The following is a 20,585-nucleotide window of genomic DNA, read 5'->3' on the forward strand; positions in this document are numbered from 1 at the left end:
AGACAGCAGACGCTTGATTTAGCTGTATTTTTACAATGACTTACTATAAAACCACATTTAAGTGGCTTCTCGTGATGTTTGTTTGTTCATATATTCTCATAACAGCCTGCATACTTTGACCTATTTATGAATTTTATATTGCAGCGATCAAACAAAAGTTGTGATTTGTCATATTTTACTGTGGACATGTCATTACCCATTTGGTCAAACTCCGCTTGACTGCAACGCAAACAACATGGTAGTGTTCATAATAGACCAGGCAGAAAACTGTGATACTTATGTCTTTGACAAAACAGCTCAAAGAACAGTCAAATATGGACAAAAAGCTTTTTAAAGTTTGACTCATGATTGTGTGGTGATTACCTTATGAGAGCAAAATTCAGCAGATAACAAACAATTTAGGGCGACACTTTAGTTTAGAGGCCAATTCTCATTATTAACTAGTTGTTTATTTGCTATTAGTACTTATAAAGCACATATCAATGCCTTATTCTGCTTGACCATATTTTGGATCCCTTAATCTTACACCATCCCTAAACTTAAATGCTACCTTACAAAATATTACCGACTAAATAAGCAGAAAATTAGAAGTTTATTGAGGCAAAAGTCGTAGTTTATGGTTAGCTAATAGTGAGAATTTGTCCCCAAACTACAAATAAAAATATAAACATAAAATAAAATTATTTATAATGATTCTAATAATAAGAGATTCAATGATTGTAAATGTTAAAGTGCATTACTATGTTGATAGTGTCAAATATAGCTATTCTGTGGACAAAATTTTATTTTAGTACTGCCACTATTCTCACTTTTAGTACATATATTCTCAAGTAATGTTTAAAGGTAAGTTAACCTTTGACAACTGCGGAGTTTCCAAAGTAGCACATTTTATGTGAAGCAACAGCGCGACACCTGGAGAAAAACTGAAGAATAACACGGTGTGCATCATGTCATGACAGACTAAAGGAGACTTTACAATGTTTTATAATTGTAATTAATATTAAGACGTATTCCTCAGCTCAGTACTCAAAATATTTTAATGCGTTTTAACGTTTTGAAGTTTCATACAAATAATTTTTCTAACAGATAATCACATTATCTACTCATAAGGAAACACAAAGTTTGAAGAAGCTGGCAAAAAAGAAAAGCTGGCAATGGAAAGAAGAATTCACCATAAAAATTATAATAATTAGATTGAAAAAAAATAATTGCTCAACCAGACAAAATAAGGAGAAAAAACTCGCTACTCAATAAAATTAAGCCAGCTACAGTCAAATTATGGTCCCTCTGGTTTGTCTACTACCTGTACGAGAATAAAGAACAGTTAAAACAATATCAAGGAGCTTATTATATAGGCTACTGTATTCCTTTAGAACTCAGTGTTACCTTTGTGAAGAGCTTAAGGCCAAAGTAATTAGTTGCCATGTTCTTCAGTTTGGTTGCACCACCAACTTTGCATCGCACATATCCATATAGGTTTGCCCACTGCAGCACAACTCCCATGATCACAACCGCCTAAACACACACATATCAGGAAGGTTACAGCTCACAGCTCGGATGCTTTATGCATCAAAGTAAGGCATTTGAGAGAATTTAAAAACTCACCAACCACTTTATGTTGAAGGAGAAAAGTGAGCTAAATACAAAGAAAGCCCAAAACAATGGACACACAATTAGACCAATCCAGAAAATCCGTGAATCGGAGTTTGAGACCACGTTTTTACTGGTTCCCTGTAAAGAAATATACCAAATAGATAAGAAAAAGTTGAGTCATGACATTAAATTCTCTCATTATTCATTCTCCCTTACGTTGTTTAACACGTGTGTGATGTTAACACATAAGGAGAGATTTTGAAGAATCTCAGAACAGCTCTTTTACATATGAACACATTTGACAAGCTCAAAAAAGGACAAAATTACTCCATAATATTCATGATCAGCATATTCAAATATGCAGAAATGGATAAGATTTGAGTTGTGCAGCAGAGGACATTTTTATAATGCATAGTAAATATGCATTACAGCTTCTGTTTTTCTCACAAATCTATCATGTGACGTAAACTGTTTTTTTGGTTTGGTCCTTGACAGTCTTGAAGATCCTTCACAATTCTCCTTTAGTGTTCCACAGAACAAAGAAAGTCAATATGGGTCTGAAACAAGATGAGGGTTAGTAAACGATGTCAGAAATACACGTTTGTATGAACTATTCTTTTAATATGAACAGTGTGACTCAAAAGAGGAAATTGTACTCTTTAAAATAATTACACAACTGAATGTGTTAGGCATTCACTAACAGTGACAAAACATGATCATTAAACTTTGATCGAACTGCGATAAAAGTTAGCTATAGCTATATATTAAAGTTGTACATTACCTCAGTATTGTTAGTCACAATCATAAACTTGATTTTTATTATAGGGTTGCCTTCCGTATATGCAAATATTTCTTAACCCCTTAACTGTCACTCACAGTTTTGAGACATTAGAGACATTATAGTGCACTATCCAAACTTAAATTTTTATAATTCATGAATGAAAATATTTTGTAACATGATTTTAATGTACCATTTCCATGGTAATGCAATGTCTGATTTTAAAATGGGTTTCAAAGGATGAATTTTGAGATTTTAAGTTTTCTACTGATAAATAATTTCTTCTGATTTCTAATTCGTGATAGAGAAAAAGGCAACTAAGAAGACTTTCTGTGACAAAGGTCAGAATTCCTGTTATGATGTAGATTTTTTTCAGGTGCACTCTTGTCATAAATTAATCTATTACTTTTCCTACCTAATTTTTTAACAGAAAAAGTGGTAAAATACCTATTTAGGAGTCTTAGACCTTTCCAACGATATATAGTTTGTCATGATTAGATTAGGATTTAATTGTAAAATAGTGAAGTAAACGTAGGCGTCCCACAGAGGGGACGGTGACAGTTAAGACGTTAATGGCCTGCAGTATTGTAAAGTTGTGGGTGGCGAGACTCACTGATCTGGATTCAAACATCCAATGACTGTGACCGTCTTCATTAACCTGATTCCACCATCTCAAGCCCACCAACAGTCGTCCCGTCACATTCTTATACATGAAAAAACACAGAAACATTCAGAGAATTTACCTCTTAGAGAAGACCTGATTAATATGGATTATTGAAGTCAAAGAGAAACACTCTTTTTACTTATATAATCTGGTGTAAAAAGGATTTAAATGAGGAAACACATAGGATGAGACTTTATTTTTTTTTTCAGGTAAAAGGGCAGGTGAGGAAGAGTACTTGAAACACGCTTGTCACTGCCATGCCAACATGATAGAGCAAGTTTTGACTAAAGCTTACGAAGACGAACATTTTAAATTCGTAATAAGACCAGAATATGCATTAAGAAAGATTTCATGTCGACTCCATGCTCACCTTTACTGTCCAGAAGTCACATGACAGAAGTAAAACGATGGTGACCATGTTGGCAATAAAACTTCGGCTGAGAAACTCACAAAAGAGGTAGATCAGGATTGCACTTGTGCGGAAGAAGAGATGAAAGAAACAGGCCAGAGGATGTCTGAGAAGAACAAACTATTATGTATAGTAATCTTTATGACTGAAGAATGATTTTAAAAAGAAGAAGAAGAAAGGAGTAATGGTCAAACTTTATTTTAAGGTCCAATTCTCGCTATTAACAAAGCATTAACTATGACTTTTCCCTCAATAAACTCATAATTTGCTGCTTATTAATTTGCTGCTTAGTTGTTAAATTTAGGTATTGGGTAGGATTAGGGATGTAGAATATGGTCATGCAGAATAGGTGCTTTATAATTACTAATAAACAGTCAATGTTAGGCACGCTAATAAACAACTAGTTAATAGTAAGAATGGGTCCTTATACTAAAGTGTTACCGAAGAAACATAGTGCTCAAGATTGCTCAGTGTAATCTACAGTTATAGCAGTTATAAAATGTCACTTAATGTCTTAAGTCTGTGTTTTCCCAACTCTAAAAACTCACTTGATTTTTGATTTGTTCTCACTAAACGCATTTTCATCCTCGTGGAATAAAGGCACTTCACCAAGAGAATCCTTCAAAACAAATACTGCATCAGTTCAGGTTTTAACACTACGACATTCAAAGTGATTCTGAACTTTATGTGTACAATGCGACCGTTCATTTTTTAGTTATTATTCCTTCATCCGTAAGTCATGCAGACAGATGTACTTAAACACTCTACATATTGTCACCGAGAGCTCTTTCATAACAGGTTTCTTTAAAGGAAATATAAGTGACAACTCACCTGTCTGCTCATGTTGGTGCAGGTAGTCTTGTTTCCTGCTGACGTGTATGTAAACACATGTGTCCACTCTATGAGAATCAAACTTTAATAATATTTAATTTGAGCTGTTCTCCTTTAGGGGGCGCATGGTGGCTCAAATAATGGTTCCTAAATGGAATAGCATGCAAATCTCAGGACGTTATTACCTTTTTTAGATGCATTATGCTACAAATACAAGAAAATAATAATAAAAAAATGTTATACAAAGTTTTGTACATGAAAAAACAAAACAAACAAAAAAAAAATCCATATCCAGTATTCACATACAACTGTGTTTGGTCGATTATCCGACCAGCGGTGAGAAAACGAACAGGTCTAACATTAACGCCGTCTGTGTGCTGCTCAGCATCAGTCCTACTGAGATACAAATAAAAGTGACTAGCTCTTCTGAAACTACAGTAAAAGGGCAACAAAATGAAAAGAGTTTTGTTTTATCTTGATATAAGATGTTTTAAGTCAACATTCCCATTTTTAGTGCTGAGTAATTGCAAAAGCCAGGAGAGAGTTTTTTTATTTAATTTTTTACTTAGTACCAGAGTAACTTGGAAAACGATTTAATCATAATCTATGGATTTAATAGTATAGCCTACCTGAATGTGCTAATCCTAATCCTTCACGTTATTGTTTTTGTACTTTTGTATCATGGCACACCCCATTACCCGATGAATCTCTAAAAAAAACAAAAACAATCAGAAACTGTTTACCTGTAAAAAAAAGAAAATTAAAAAAAAAAGAATATTTTGTTCATTTTGGGTTTGCTGACATTGAATTGGATGTCATATCTTTGGAGGGTGAGGTTTTGGAGAGAGGGCATGTTGCTAAAGTGATGGGGTCTAATTCAGTGGCTAAGTTAGTAAAATGGTGGAAATCGCTTACAGCGCCTTTCGATAATATTATATATACTGAAGTAACAAGGTATTCTGCCAACATGGCACCTCTACATTTAAGAAGGGACATGAGAGAGAGACAGAGAGATGGAGGTAATGTAACAATGCACTTTCTCTCCTTATCCTATATCATTTTCGTGGAACCCGCCGCTAGACGTTCGCAACAGAGCATCAGAGTTTGCCTATTAAACATTTTACAGTAGTCTTAATGTGAGTCTTTATTGTCAATATAGTATATGTTTGACTGACAAAATAGTTCTTGTGAATTTGTCACTAAGTTAAAGCTTGAGCACTCATGTGACAGTCACACCGTTAGTGACTGACCAAAGGTCGCTCTGTCTTTCTTCCTACCCATTCCTTTCACCATGGCTCTTCGACACAACGTCTTGCTTTTTCTTTGCATTTTACCTTTTACTAATGCACTCTACAAGCAATGGATTCCAGATACCAATTTTGAAAACGCTACCAATTGGGATAAAGGCTCTGTACCCTGCGGTAACGACCAAGTGGTGTTTTTAGCTCAGAGGAAAGTATCAGTGTATGTAGAAACGGCTCACACTATCACTGGAATGAGCTTGCCGGTGGATGGAGAACTGATTCTGGCATCTGGCGCTGGGTTTACTGTAAGAGAGGGTGGAGATCCTGGTTGTGGATCTGGGGTCACGGCACACTTTAAAGACCCAGAATCTCGGAAATGGTTTGACCCATCGCTGTGGGTGGCTGCGACCACAATCGACGACTTACACAGAGGCACATATCAGTTTTCAGTTCACGAGGAGAGTGTCCCGTGCCAGTATGACGACGTGGTATTTCGAGAGGCCACCTCATTCCGTGTGGACGTTTCATCGGATCATGACGTGCCTGTGAAGAGTGTGTCTGTACTTGGGAAGAAGTTCACCAGCAGCTCTGAGTTTTCTCAGTACTTGTCATCCAATTCCGCCAAGCTGCAGTTCCATGGCTCCTCATCCCTTAAAGTTGGCGGTTCAAGCTGTGACGATATCACGGGGTGCATTTGTGACAACTCTGGAAATCGAGACAGGATCTGTTCAAATGTGAAATGCGATTCGTTGGAGTGCAAGAAAGCCTTGCACCCAGTGGGACACTGCTGCAACGTTTGTGGTGCCGTCGTGAACGTTCAGTTCTCTTCGAGCTTCAACTTTGAGTCGTATCGCCAGCGTCTGCAGCACCTCTTTCTCAGCCAGCATAAATATGAATCTGTACAGATGGCCATGTCGAAAGTATCAAAAGAGCAGAGGCTGCTGCGAGTGATTCCTTTCGGAGTCACTCAGGAGATTCAGGTGTTGCTTCTGGACCAGAAAACAGGTCAGGAAGCCGGGAAGCTGGCAGAAGCTGTCGCTCGAGACGTAGTGCAGGATGTGCACAACCACGGCTTGAACATCGGCATCACCAGCGCGGAGTTCCAGGCGTCATCCGGGGCAAGCAGCAGCGAAGTGGCTGGAAACAGTGCAGGGGTCGTGGTGGGTGCAGTGCTGGGCTCCCTGCTTGGAGTGGGTCTACTTGCAGGCGTTGTTATGCTCTACCGTCGCGGCATCGTTAAGATACCCAGAATGCCCAGCATCCCCTCACTCAGCAAGTGGAAGAACAGTAGTGAGATTGGGGAGCTTGGTGGCCCCTTGGACCACGGCTTTGACAACCCCATTTTTGACAAACCGACTATGATGCCTGAGGAACCAGGGCTGTACGGGACAGAGATGATAAACTCGATAACCCTAACTCAGTCAGGAGTGCATTTCGTAAATCCTGTTTATGATGAAACTGATTTCAATGCATGAGCGGTGTAGTATCAGCTGATCTGATGGGGGATGTGATGACAAAATCATGTGAATAAAACTTTAACAGCTTAACATAACAATCCTTGATGAATTAATCTCAAAATGACACAAATTGAAAAAAAAAAGTTGTTAGAGTGCTTGTGGTAAAATAAAATACACTACTGTATGTTGCTCACATGCTGAATTTCATACCACATAATCATATTTCTCTTAATAAAAAATTGCAAGCATGGTTATTTGAGATTTTTGGCTATATTATTGTTACATTACTATTTTAATTCAGGGTTAAATTCAGGGACACAAACATGCATTTGATTAATAAATAAATAATCCTACGTGCAATTGCCAGTCTTCCCCATGTGAAGTTTGTTGTCACAACATTTAGCTTTCAGATATCAAAGAAATCTCTCCACGGTGACAAACAAGTACAATAACAATGCCATGTTGTTAGATTGCAAGACTGACTCTGTTTATGAGTACTTAATAATTCACCTTTAAAAATAAAGATTCTTCAGTGGTACTTTGCAAGCTCAGCAATCAAGAACATAATTGGACTTCTCGAGTTGCTAAAAGTCTCTTTGGATTTTTAAAAAGATTCTTGATGTTACATTGCAGATTCTTTAGTTCTGCCTTATTTTTTTAAATTTTTCAAATGAGTGGTTTCCAGGTTTTGGGGGCTCACAGAACTGCATATTAGTATGTCTCTTTGATTGGACAGTTTATGAAGAGCTCTCCTAATGAGCTGATGATCTAAATCTGCTCTGTCAAATAAGGTATAAAAAAGCATAAAATAAAATGTGCAGTGTTGTGGGGAAATGGGCAGGACCATGATTGAAAATCTCTTTAAATCACCAGACTACCCTGTTTAGATTTTACTAAAAGTGTAGTTCCGAAAGGTGACGTCTATGTTACATATATGGCTCTAATACGGTCAGCAGAAATTCTGTATTCAGTATTGTGTAGATCTAGAGGTTGTCTAAACTCCTGTCCTGACATTGTACATGTTAGATGATGAAAACCCTTCCCTCGTGACCTTACTATCTGTGGTTCAGTGTAAGGTGGAACTGTCAACTTGAGAATGTGCATGTTGCTTTGTGTCTTCCGGACAGTTCTGTTGAATCATACAGGAGCTTTGTCCTCTGATTTCAGGCAGGATATTTAGCATCTTTACTTTACTTTAGTTTTAGTCATTTAGCAGACGCTTTTATCCAAAGCGACTTACAAATAAGAAAAAGTAACTAAAACTAAAAGTTAAAACTCTATAAATACTATATATACACACATTTAAGAAAATAAAGAAATTAAATAAAAATGATAAATGCATACAACATTTCAAAACTAAACATTTAAATGAAAATTTAAAATAAAGCTAAAAACAATTCAAAATATTAAAACAACAAAAGGTATGAGTATGATTCTAACATAACACTAAGCCAAACACCAAAAAAAATAACTACATACACTGTAAAAAGTGATAAGTTGACCCAAAAAAATTTGCATAATTTCCTAAGGGAACATCGTTGTTGGTTTCTACAGCCATCACATTTACAGCCTTTCCTTCTCTGAAGGCTTTGAGCAGCCCTGTAAGAGTCACACTTATAATAAAAGTTTGCCGACCCCTATTTATTGCAGTTTGCACAAAGAGAGGCAAGACAAAAGTATATGCAGCACTTTAATACTTACCAAAATGTATTGACCAGATCATTTTCCACATAAAATGTCAACACGGTAATCAAATGATCAGACAAACGAAACACATTTTGCAAAAATTTCAAGATTATGAATTTAATAGTTACTACCAACAAATAACATTATGAATAAAGTTGATGTACGCATTATAAAACATGGCTGTAAATGCTGTTTGTGTTCATAAATATTGAAGGAAGACATCATGTAAAAACTTTAAAACAGATAGGCTTTCAATAACCTGCTGCACTGCAGACCTGTGCATGAACCATACTGTTTACTGACAATATACATAAGTTCAACAAGAAACTACTGTTATGATAAACGAAATGACTCGGCGGTAATGAATGCTACACTCCGCAAGTTAAAGCTCCAGGATCAACAAAGGGTTCGCTGTGTACATCAACTCAACCATGCGTCATACAACTCATCCAATTACTTATGTTTCAAAAAAACGCGTTATGGCCAGATACATGTAAACATTATGTGTAACATAATGTGAGGGTGCTTTTATCCTACATACAGTCCCCACAACAGCAACACTGATGTCAGATTTTGTTAATCCATTTACTGTACATTTCACCATTTATAGCTCACAATAACAACTAACCAAATATGTGTATTAACAAGAATAGCAACGGTACAATTACCACCATGTGTAGCACGAAATGAGCTTTGTGTGTCAAAAAAGGAATTTGTCAACATTTGTCAACTTACATACACAAGTTATGTCTTAAATGACATTTTGTCTAGAAATGTGCAGGCACAGAAAGCACAGGCACTGAGATACATGCCCCACAGGGGCAGAAATATGAGATTAAGAGTGCGTGTAATGAGATTTGACCTCATTTTCACTCTCTGCATTTGCCACATGACACGTGATAACCATTCAACTTGAACTGAATTACCATTTTTATGCATATAGTGTTGTTTGTGTCAGTTAAAGAGGTAATGAAGCCAGCTGTTAGAGAGATCATATTTCAGCTATTTCAACATTGGTCCTCTATAAACCTCTCTATAAAAATTTTATGACAATACCACAGGTCTTCATACCACAGGTTGTTTTCATTTCATTGACTTCCCCAATTAAACACACCTGAACCAGCTAATCAAGGTCTCCAGGATCAGTAGAAACTTCCAGAGCTAAACTTTGCAGCTAAACTGGCCCTGCAGGAGCAGGACTGATTTAGACTTGTTTCTTTTGCATATCTGGTGCATTGGCCAAATGTTGATGAAGTGACTATCTTAAAGAAAAAGTGAAACAATGGTTCTGTAAACTCTTGCTTTTTTCAACATTCACTGAGGTAAAAACAGACATCCCTGTTGAAAAAAACATCATATGCTGGTTAGGTATGTTTTGAAGCATGGCAGCTGGTTTAAGCTGGTCTTGTGCTGGTCCTAAACTGGTCTTAAGCTGGTCTTAAGCAATTAGTTCCTGCAAAGGACCAGCTCATAACCAACTCAGGACTAGCTTAAATCAGCTCATGACCAACTAAGGACTAGTTTAAACCAGCTCAAACCAGTTGCCATACTTTAAAACATAACTACCCAGCATATGGTGTTTTTTGGGGCAAAACTTCAAAACTCAGTGTCTTCTATGCAGCCTGGGTCCTCAATGGTCTCCAATCGGCGCTGACAGGTGTCTATGATCTTCTTGCGGGGCCCCAAGGGGATGTGAATGCTCTTGAGGTCATCATCTGAGCACAGCAGCAGGGCATCCAGGTCAATCTTTTCTCTTTTGAAGATAGGAATGAACTCGTTCATGTTCTGCGTGGCTAGGAACACTTCCAGAGGGCTGGTGTCAGGCTCATCATCGTCATCCAGCCCCAACTCCACCTCGTCCCATGGCAGCTCCTGCATGTTCCTCTCTTGCAGGCTACGGGCGCTTCCGATGCTATCTTCGTCCAGGCTGGGCACGCGATGCATCCGGCTGTGAAGGCGCACGTTATCGACCCGTTCGCTGCCTGCTAGACTGCCTTCGTCTCTGCTCCCGATGCCAAAAAGTCCACCGCTCACATAGTTGCGGCGGAAAACCATGGTTCCCAGGCCGGGACGATTGAAGAGCGAGTCGTGGCCGGAGTCGGTGCTGATCTCCGAGTAGTCCACATCATGACCGTGCAAGTCGGGTTCGCTGATGGCACGTGAGACGGCATCCTCGTTGTCACTAGGGAACATGTCACGTATGTTACGACGAGACCGGTCCTTAGGGTTGACGTACGTTCCCTGCTTGAGAAACATGACGTCATTGCCTAGTTGTAGGCCAGATAAAGAGCGGACACTCTTCCTGCCATCTTCGTAAATCTTGAATGTCCCGTCACCTTGCTTTTTCTTCTCAAGCTTCTTCTGGATCTTAGTTTTGCCCCTGGCTGTGGCGTGGAGAGTAGCCTAGAGCGAAAAAATAGTACAAGTATAGATTTAGTGAATGTGGCTTCTAACTAGACAACAAGGGCCAGTTTTATTAACAGCTTGCGCCAGCACAAACTGTCTTTTGGCGTTAAAATAGTACTGTCAGGATTGACTAAAGACGCACAATGAAGAATTAGCTCTGAAAAGGCGTGGACCTTATAGAATATGTATTTGTAGGAGTTTCCCTTTCAGATGCAAAATTTATGGGGGGAGAGTATTCAAATGAATCACGCAACGAGATTTACTAACGTTTGCGCTTCTTTAGTTCTTTATTTGCGACTATGCTAATTTGTGCTGCGCTTGGTATATTGCGTTGGTCGATATGTAAATGAGATGTTGCATCTGTGTTCTTCAATTTGCGCGTTGTTAGTAAATCACCCGCAGAAATTTCCACACCCAACATCGCTGTTTTGGAATTGCACTCTTGCGCTAATTTGCCCTGTTAATTTGCCCCAAATATTTAATCAATCTGACCTGGGAGTATGGCACATTAGTGGCAGTGTTGAAGTGGTGTAGCTTGCGACTCAAGGTACTGCTGGCGTAGCTGGAGAAGCTCATGGCATCAGAGACCGATGCTTCCGTTGTCTCTCTCTGAAATCTACGCTCCATGCGCCGTCGGTGCTTCTGCTGCATTTTAATGCATTCCTTGATGCGGCGTTCAGCATCACGGAAAGCCCGGTCCTTCAGTTTGCTTACTAGCTTGGGGTTGAGGGCTGTCTGCTTGGCAGCGATGGAGTCCAGATAGCGCACGCAATCCATGTGGTTCTTGGTGGCAGCCATGTCCAGAGGCGTGTGGTAGTCGTTGTCCAGGCACCACACGTTGGCACCAAACGACACCAGGAAGGACAGGCAGTTGAGATGGCCATTGGAGGCAGCCAGGTGGAGTGGCGTGTTCCCCCATATGTCACACTTATCTGGGTTCCCCCTGAAAGTAGAGCCGTGATAGATCCATATCAGGTGTGGCATTTAATGGTGACCTCTGTAGCCTATATATACCATATAATTGGCACTTTTATGTGTAAAGTGGAACTGGATATGGCTTTTCTAAGCTGTCATTATCACTTGTTTCATATCCCAAGAATAGATGAGATCACACTGGCAATCCCATGATTTTTTGATTATGTTTTCAGCACTGGCCTGTCATCCGTGAAGGCCAGTTAATAATGCATAAGTCTATGAAACTAAAACAACCTGCTCTACACATGTGATATTGAAAACCATGAAATGTCATAAGAAGGACAAACAGGTGTGTTATATAATTCATATGATCTCTTATTTTTCTTACTTATATAAGTTTTCTTTTGTAAGCCAGTAATCCAGGTTTATCGCTCCTAAAGCCGATCCAAACCCCTGGATCGGTAATTTGATCGCTTACTTGAATAAGAGGGAGCTTGTTGGGTGTCTCCTTACTAGTAAGAATGATAGAGTTGCATAGGTGATGTCACACTAAATTCCTGTGTTCAGACTGTAACCACGGGCCTGATCAACAAAGAAACTATTATAAAACTATAAGAACTGTTCTAATCTATGACTGCTAGAAACTACATACAGTACATAGTGACTGTTCATAATATAAGCATTCTAGAAAATGCATTTTAAATACACAATCATTTAAATCTAGTTTGTTGAAGTGTTGTGTTGAGATAGTTACACACACATAGATACAACTGTATAAAAAGCTAATTTGCATCCAATTCTTTATTAGGTACGATCACATCTCCATTAGAGCTCATTGTTGATGCTAGTTTTAGAGTTTAACTGTTGATTTGCATTTTGAAAATATCATTTTAAAAAGTGTACAAGATAATATAGTAAAAATTAAAAAATGTGGTATGTTAATATATGACAACATATGTCATATTATATAATATATATGATTTGTGCTGCCCTAATTTGCATTTTACAGTTAAGCTGTATCTTTCTGTTTTCGGCATCTAGTGCTTGCCGAGCCTAATTAATATTTGATGGGTGACAGGTGAAGCCTTGCAGTGATGCATTATGGATGAGAAAAGCTGCAAGGTTTTCACAGTTAGCAAAGGGAGCTGTGTGCACTATTGGGTCAAGCCAGAATTTGGATTATGACCCGCTAACCTGCCTGACCTTGATTTTTGGCATGCCCACACTTCCATCAAATATATTAGCATACAAATGCCTTATAGATCCTTATCCAACACAATCTGTACTGCAGCTGGTCTAGTATTAGTGGGGTAAAAATGACAGTTCGTAACTCATGGTCTACATGAGTAATAAACAGTCATTTTTACCCCACTAATACTGTCAGATAATAAGACATATGACTGTCAGAACATTGTAAAATTAGTATAAGAGGAGTATAATATTGTATGTTATCTCCTAACATGACTTAACAAATGACTGCTATATGATGCCCACCACCCATAACTGTCTATTTTATTTCACCTTTGTTGCTATTTTTACCAAAATTTTACTGTCCCTATTTGTTAACTTCTAATAGTATGATTCATGACAGGTCAGAACCATGTACCATATTGCACTAATGACCTCTTGAAAACCTTTTCTGTCAGCGGTGGGCATTATCGTGGGAAATCATGCTTCAGGGATCAGTCAGTGCCATGCTGTGCATTGAATTAATCACTAGAGAAATGAAATGCCCAAATTAAGGGATTAATTACTGAATCCCTATGTGCACATGAGCATAAGTTGGCTCTAACCACAGAAATGCGATGCTTGCTTTGCTTTATGTGGAGGAGATCACACGATAGCCAGTGGCTTTCAATGGTTAAACAGTCCGATTATGCATTCAGGACTGCCGAACAGTGGGAGAACTTCTGACAATTAAGAGCTTTTATAAAGGGCCTCTAGGTCCGCAGAGGAAACCAGGTCAGCTCTGATGAAAGCTTTTGTGTGTTCGCTTTTATCTGTCTTCTGTCATCTGCATTAACAGAGCGGCCGTAGATCACATAATGTGGAATTGTTTATGCGTTGTTAGTGATAAAACAACTGAAATGACACTGCAAATCAATAAGGGCCACTAAGAAGAGGCAAGGGCAGTATATCCGTCTTAAGGTGCATTCAAGGTATACATTTTTAATCAGTCCATGCATTAACAGGGAACTGAACCTATGACCTTGGTGGTGGTGTTGCTAATGGCATGCTCTGGCAGTCCAAGCTACAGGAACACGGAAATGTGAAAGAAAAAAAATCAACATCTTAAAAAAGTATTTTTCAATGCGAATTTCACGCTGATAGTTTGATATGCCCCAAAATGCAAAAACTTGCAGTTGATTTTTCTACCTGATCTGACTCTCAAAAATGTCTTTTGTTGATGGTGTTGATTCATTATTTTTTGACCTAAAGCCAGTTAATTTCCTTGTTACCAGAAATACGTTTTTGGGTTACTTTAAACAGGTTTTTACAGTGAGAAAAAAACCTTGCCTTTTATGGTATTATGCTAATATGACATGGTCCTCAGCAAACTTGAGACATGTTACATAACACCACCATAAACATCAGGAGAAACGGTTTAAGGAAGTAGGCTGGAGAACTGAGAACAGTACGGTCCACACCCAGTTAATCTAATAAAATCATCAGCCCCGTGAAGGCACCAGCCGTCGTGACACCAGTATTGGGTTGTGATGATATACAGTAACGGTGACCGGTTCCTGCGCAAGCCATTTCATATGAGGCGTGCATGTAAACACACGGGTTACACTTCCGTTAAATCCACAAACTAAAGCAGTTAATTGATAAAATGTAGGGAATGAGGCGCAGTCTTACCCTCTCCCTACAATCAGCCGCAGCGCCTCCAGGTTGCCGTGGTAAGCGGCCCATAGGGTCGGTGTCATGCCATCTTCATCCGGAGCGTTCAGGTCCTTCCGTGTCGCTTCTTTCAACAAGTCAAGGTAGCCATCCCGAGCTGCCTTGTGGTATTTGTCATTCATGGTGATCTCGAACCTCAGCCTCCATCACTCTTTCACGGGCTCTGTGCATCAGGTCTGAACCCCTGACCGGCTGCAGCGCGCGTGAGGCACATGGAGTTTCCAAGGACACCTCAGAAGCGCTGCGGCTCGTGAGGGTGTGGCTTCAGCTCGGTTCTCACAAAACGCAATCTTTTTCCCATTTGGTATTCCAAATATTATATTGTTGGGTGAATGAAAGACATTCTTTAAAGGAGCCCTGCTTTCCCCTCCAAACTCATAAGCACACGAACATCATTAAGAAACGGTTGTTTATTGCTTAATAAACATTCTAATAAAGTGGCACCAAAACGCACCAGGACTCTGAAGCTACCTAAATAAATACAAATAAAACAAAACATATGATGAAGTTGTAAGATTTTAGTTAAACATATCTTCACCTTACCAGTTCGTTTACGACCAGTTTTAGTGGATACATGAAGTGATTTTCTCTCTCTCAAAATGTTTAGCCTGAAATTAGGTTTGCACATTTTTAATTGTGGCTTTGGTGGCCAATTATTTTCAGAGTTAGCCTACTGTATTTTCGTGATCTAACCCTTATGAAAATTAGCCATGGAAAAAACAAAAAACAAACAAAAAACATGGTTACTATAGTTAAACCATGATACCACAAATTAACCATGGTTTTGCAACACTAACTATAGTTTAACCATAGTATTATTTTCACATAATAGCTGTCACAGTACTTTTAAATGTGTCAAATCAATATCTCTGTGAATTACCAGTCATTATAACCTGGATTAATAGTTGCATAACTGTTATTTATGGGGGCTTTATGTTGATAGCATATATATCATGATGTCCCATCACTGTGGCATTATCACACACACTCCACTGATGTTTGAGGATTTATAATGCCTATAATTGCATGGTAGATGTCAAATTTTGTTCTAATTATTTGTGTATTGTGTGATATGTCTGACAGGTTACTGGTCACGGGTGTCAATCTTTGTGTCATCAACTGAATATATACCATGAGGTGGCACGATCCTGAGAAGGCCAGGAGTTCCAACTCGTGGTAAGTGAAGGACACTGACCATCATGAATATTAGCATGAACTGTGTTATACTGAATAGTGCTATTTTCTGCTAACTGAACAAATGTATATGACAAATAGTCTAGTATATAGCTTTTGCACTATGTTTTCTTTTGAAATTCTGTATTGTGGAACTGATGCAAGTTGCTTTTGTTAAAGGTGCATGTTAATATTTCTTGTATTAACATTAATAATCACCATTAATCCAATGCTTTCATAGGACACAAAAAGAAACAATGCACAGTTCCATTGTACTCAAACATTTACAATGAAATTGGGTGAGGCTGAATATCACAATGATTGCGAAAACCAATATAAGCTGAGTAAATAAAGGCTTAATATTTTGAAAACAGATATGATTGAAGTAAATAAAAGCTCAATATTTGTTGATGACTCATAGCTGAGGGTGTCTGATCAGTACTTCACATTTCCTTCGTCACCAAACAGAGTGTAGAGACTGTGCAGGTAGCCCTCTTGTTAAACTCTGTTATCACAATAGCTGAGAACTATTGGCTGGCTTTGGTCCAGTGCAAGCAAAGGTGAAATCTTTTTAGATTTCCAATATTGTCAAGTCAGATTTGAGGATGCAGGTCCCTTCAGATGTGGGACAGACGCAGGGCTCTACGTAAGCAGAAGAGAAGACAGGTGATTGGTTGGATACTTATGCGGGTTCAAGTATTTATACAGCTTGAGGAAACAAAGCTCCTTCAAATTATTTTGCGTGGCAACTTGTAGAAGCTCTTCGCATGCTTCATACTCTACAAATCCAGCAGACTCTTTTCAACTTAGACTCTTAGAGCTCCACTTACAAATTGACTTGTGTTTTCTTGTGAACAGCTCTTCTAACTCACGCAACATGATGACAAAGCAAGACCTGGAAGCCATCGAGAACCATATATCCACCATTCAAGTCAGTTCCCATGGAGAGACGGTCAATCCGGTCATTGCCCATGGTGGGATCAAAACAGTGGAGAAGGGCCGCAACTGGGGATGGCTTCTGTCTGGATTCATCTCCTTAAACATCCTGCTCCTGGGAATCGCCATAGTGAGTGGAACCGTCTTCAACAAGATCCAGATCACCTCGTCACATCTTCTGGTTTTCCTCATCTTGCTTGTCATTCTCACCACTGTATGGATGATTTACTACAAAATCCATACTTCGAGGGTGTACCGAGCAGTGCTCTACAAAGACAGTCATGCTGGACCAATTTGGCTGAGAGGTGAGTCTTCATTTGTATGATCAAATCAAGTTCTGAAAGTGAGTTGGTGCCAAATGGCTTTGAATTAAATGACACTAAATTAAAGATTTCAGAAAGAAAATTTGGGTTGTTCTCACTATCTTGTATATTCTATAGACGTCTAGTCTCAAGTGCTTATATTCTGCTTGTGTCTTCATCAGGTGGACTGGTTGTGTTTGGCATCTGCAGTGTAATCATGGACATTTTCAAGATTATTTATTACGTGGGTCGTATACACTGCGAGTCGCCAGTGAAAATAGCCTTCCCTGTTGTGCAAGCTCTGTTTGTCATTGTACAGGTAGGTGAAAACTATAAAGAATGGTTTTAGGTTATTTGTTCTTGTATTTCTAGATCATTTAAATATACTCTCTTCCATATTCCAGACATACGTCCTCTGGGTTCATGCAAAAGACTGTGTGCAGATACAGCAAATCGTCACACGGTGAGTTCTTGGTGGTCGATGATGTTATGCAGACTTTGGTTGTTATCTGGTTTTGCCAGTTTATTTCCTTGTCTTTTGCTATCTTGACCTCAGCGTGTAGTCAGGAAGAGAAATTAATGGGAAAATCTGACAAATGTAGGCAAATGATCACACCCTTTCAGAACCGTAAAGGAAATGAGCTGTTTGAAACCCCCTTGACTACCCCATTGACTGTAGAGCTGTATGACGTCTTGGTGTGAAGCAATGAGGATACATTTTTAAGTTAGCTCAAGGAAATGTTTGCCCGAAGGTTTGATAGGATAGCGGCATGTGCCTCTTGTGTTGAGTGTACACTTCTATGAAACAGAGCTGCTAGCATTACCATATAGTGATATTTACTCTCTCATTGCAGTTGTGGTCTGATGTTGACGTTGTCTACGAACCTCATGGTGTGGATGATGGCAGTGACAGAGGAGTCGCTCCATCAAACAATGGCTCCAACCAACCTTTCATACAACAGTTCCTCAAACGGCGGTCACAATATCAATGTCACATCACAAGGTGATTTAATCAGCAAATCATATTGCACACTTTTGAGACCTTTCAGTTGAAAAAAAAAAAACAGCATATGCTGGTTAGGTATGTTTTGAAGCATGGCAACTGGTTAAAAGCCGGTCCTAAGCAGCTAGTTCCTGCCCAGGACCAGCTCACAACCAGCTCATGACTAACTAAGCACCAGCTCAAACCAGCTGCAATGCTTCAAAACATACCTAACCAGCATAAGCTGTTTTTTTCAACAGGGTTGTGGACTTAGGTTAAATTACATTGACAAATATTGAACGTCCTGTATTGATTTGCTTAATTTGAAGATTAAGTTAAGCATTTCATTGACGTTCTGTGTTGTTGTCTTTCAGGCCGCGCTGCAGAGAGCGACTGCAAGTGTAGCCATAACATGTGCAATGATTTTGAGAAGGCCTACTACTATATGTACCCTTTCAACATCGAGTACAGCCTCTTCGCATCAGCCATGGCCTACGTCATGTGGAAAAACGTCGGGCGCCAGATGGATGAACACCATAGCCACAATCTGCGCTTTAGACTGTGGGACGTTCTGATTGGTCCAGTTGCTGGCCTGATCATTCTGGCGGCAGGCCTGGCTACGTTTGTGGTATACGAAGTGGACGTGACCAAAGAAGACCCAAAAAAGAAGAAGGAAGCTCTGATAGTACATTACATCATGAACATAGTCGCCATCCTTCTGATGTCCATCTCAACTCTGATCGGTTGTATAATCTTCCGGATGGATAAGAGGGAGCAGGTGTCTGGGAAGAACCCTACCAGGAGTCTGGATGTGGGACTGCTTTTGGGAGCGTCTATGGGCCAGTTCCTCATCTCTTACTTCACCATAGTAGCTGTTCTGGCATCAGGGGTCCAGGGGCACATAAATGGGCTCAACCTGACCAGTTCTATTCTGACTGTGATCCAGTTGTGCCTGCAAAACGCCTTCCTCATCAAGGGCCTCCATCGGGAGCCATTCAAAGAGACTGAGACATCCACCGTCTTCGCCAACGTCATGGCCGTACGAGAGAGAGACCCAGAAAGACGGAGCAGCTCCATCGTCCCAGCTCACACGCTACCCATCCCGATGACGTTGTTCCAGGGTCGACTCTCCTGGAAGAGGAGGATCCTTAAGGAGATCTGTGGCTTCCTGTTACTCTGCAATGTCATTGTAAGTACCTGACTCCATTTTCTTTATTGAGTAAGAGGCAGGGTTGCAAAGAGGTGGAACATTTCCTGCAAATTTCCAGAAACATTCCCGAATTTTTGGAAACGTCTGGAAAATTTGGGGGAAAAAAATTGAATTTTTGGAAACTTCTGGAAATTTTCTGCCACTTTGCAACCCTAGTTAGAGGGCATACACACAGGATACATTCTTATTGTTTTTTAATGGTTAACGGTTTCATTAACATACCCACGCATCGGATCACATTATTATTATTTATTACTCATTACATAACAAAATTAGAAAAAGCTGGAAGTCGTGCAACTTTATTTATAATCGCTCTACGATCGTTGTCTTATTTGCTAAAACTGTTGATAAGCCTGCCATTAAAAAGCTGCTCCAAATGAGATGCGATTTTTTCCTTCCTAAATGCATCCTATGCGTGCATGCCTCCTAGATTTCTGTGTCTTTAACACTTCATGGTCAGAAATCAGTTTTAAATCTAATTCTATACATTGCATTTCTGTTTTGCAGCTTTGGATTATGCCAGCCTTTGGAGCCCGGCCTCAGTTTGACAACACCGTCGGATCAGACATTTATGAATTTCAAACGTGGGCAGCGATTGTGAATATTGGAATGCCGTTTGGGATCTTCTACCGGATGCACTCAGTGGCTAGTCTGTTTGAGGTGTGCCTCGCCTCATAAATCAGCTGACCACTCAGGAACTGTACAAGCTTATGCACATAACTTTGTAAAATATATATATTTTTTATATTATATATTTGTTTAGTTGAAAGAGAAATTGTATTATTTTGTACTACATTTTTATTATATAATACAAGCATGTGTATATGTGAGTGTATGTGGAGATCTAGACCATGTTGAACTGCAATCCGTTTGAATATGTGAATGATATCACAATATCATCTGAAATATGACCTAAGTTACATGCATTCGACTGTTAGCAATGCAGTGAACTCCTCTGGAAGTATTACCAGAGAGCTGCCTTTTCATTGGCACCTGTGAATTCCCAATTTCTGTTTATTCTGGTCACTGTGTACCCAGATTAAAATGAGCAAACTGTACTCTGTTTTCTGTGCTTTTGTTCCTTATGGATAGTCTGAA

At 39.2% G+C, this 20,585-nt stretch overlaps 4 protein-coding genes across 4 annotated transcripts; 2 read left to right on the top strand and 2 right to left on the bottom strand.

Moving 5' to 3' along the window:
• Positions 1-1,019: 1,019 nt before the first annotated feature.
• zgc:112148 (uncharacterized protein LOC550424 homolog) lies at positions 1,020-4,415 on the bottom strand. The gene is made up of 7 exons (XM_058769662.1): positions 4,276-4,415; positions 3,993-4,063; positions 3,406-3,550; positions 2,985-3,074; positions 1,606-1,731; positions 1,387-1,515; positions 1,020-1,303 (listed from the first exon to the last, which is right to left on the bottom strand). Exons 1-7 carry the CDS (start codon positions 4,285-4,287, stop codon positions 1,277-1,279), a joined length of 600 nt encoding a protein of 199 aa, XP_058625645.1. The 5' UTR covers positions 4,288-4,415; the 3' UTR covers positions 1,020-1,276.
• Positions 4,416-5,379: 964 nt separating this feature from the next.
• Positions 5,380-7,224, top strand: amn (amnion associated transmembrane protein). Its single transcript, XM_058769659.1, has one exon. It carries the CDS (start codon positions 5,567-5,569, stop codon positions 6,992-6,994), a length of 1,428 nt encoding a protein of 475 aa, XP_058625642.1. The 5' UTR covers positions 5,380-5,566; the 3' UTR covers positions 6,995-7,224.
• Positions 7,225-8,696: 1,472 nt separating this feature from the next.
• Positions 8,697-15,141, bottom strand: ush1ga (Usher syndrome 1Ga (autosomal recessive)). Its single transcript, XM_058769660.1, has 3 exons — positions 14,843-15,141; positions 11,561-12,011; positions 8,697-11,065 (listed from the first exon to the last, which is right to left on the bottom strand). The coding sequence occupies exons 1-3, from the start codon at positions 15,004-15,006 to the stop codon at positions 10,259-10,261; spliced, it is 1,422 nt and encodes a 473-aa protein (XP_058625643.1). The 5' UTR covers positions 15,007-15,141; the 3' UTR covers positions 8,697-10,258.
• On the top strand, positions 14,857-20,443 carry otop2 (otopetrin 2). The gene is made up of 8 exons (XM_058769658.1): positions 14,857-14,967; positions 15,968-16,060; positions 16,916-17,298; positions 17,478-17,614; positions 17,700-17,758; positions 18,150-18,298; positions 18,652-19,466; positions 19,995-20,443. Exons 2-8 carry the CDS (start codon positions 16,017-16,019, stop codon positions 20,163-20,165), a joined length of 1,758 nt encoding a protein of 585 aa, XP_058625641.1. The 5' UTR covers positions 14,857-14,967; positions 15,968-16,016; the 3' UTR covers positions 20,166-20,443.
• Positions 20,444-20,585: the final 142 nt, after the last annotated feature.

Source organism: Onychostoma macrolepis, chromosome 03 (genome assembly GCF_012432095.1).
Source record: "Onychostoma macrolepis isolate SWU-2019 chromosome 03, ASM1243209v1, whole genome shotgun sequence".
Taxonomy (NCBI): Eukaryota; Metazoa; Chordata; class Actinopteri; order Cypriniformes; family Cyprinidae; genus Onychostoma; species Onychostoma macrolepis.

Bases quoted from the DNA above. Each gene is read 5' to 3' on its own strand.
- zgc:112148 (XM_058769662.1), bottom strand. The intron at 3,551-3,992 runs GTGAGTTTTTAG...TGTTCTTCTCAG, and splicing joins GAGAACAAATCAAAAATCAA to ACATCCTCTGGCCTGTTTCT. The intron at 3,075-3,405 runs GTGAGCATGGAG...TTCATGTATAAG, and splicing joins GTGACTTCTGGACAGTAAAG to AATGTGACGGGACGACTGTT.
- otop2 (XM_058769658.1), top strand. From the start codon at position 16,017: ATGAGGTGGCACGATCCTGAGAAGGCCAGGAGTTCCAACTCGTG. The intron at 17,299-17,477 runs GTGAGTCTTCAT...TGTCTTCATCAG, and splicing joins TGGACCAATTTGGCTGAGAG to GTGGACTGGTTGTGTTTGGC. The intron at 17,759-18,149 runs GTGAGTTCTTGG...CTCTCATTGCAG, and splicing joins ATACAGCAAATCGTCACACG to TTGTGGTCTGATGTTGACGT.
- ush1ga (XM_058769660.1), bottom strand. From the start codon at position 15,006: ATGAATGACAAATACCACAAGGCAGCTCGGGATGGCTACCTTGACTTG. The intron at 12,012-14,842 runs GTAAGACTGCGC...CTCTACTTTCAG, and splicing joins CGGCTGATTGTAGGGAGAGG to GGGGAACCCAGATAAGTGTG. The intron at 11,066-11,560 runs GTCAGATTGATT...TTTTCGCTCTAG, and splicing joins CTAATGTGCCATACTCCCAG to GCTACTCTCCACGCCACAGC.
- amn (XM_058769659.1), top strand. From the start codon at position 5,567: ATGGCTCTTCGACACAACGTCTTGCTTTTTCTTTGCATTTTACCTTTT.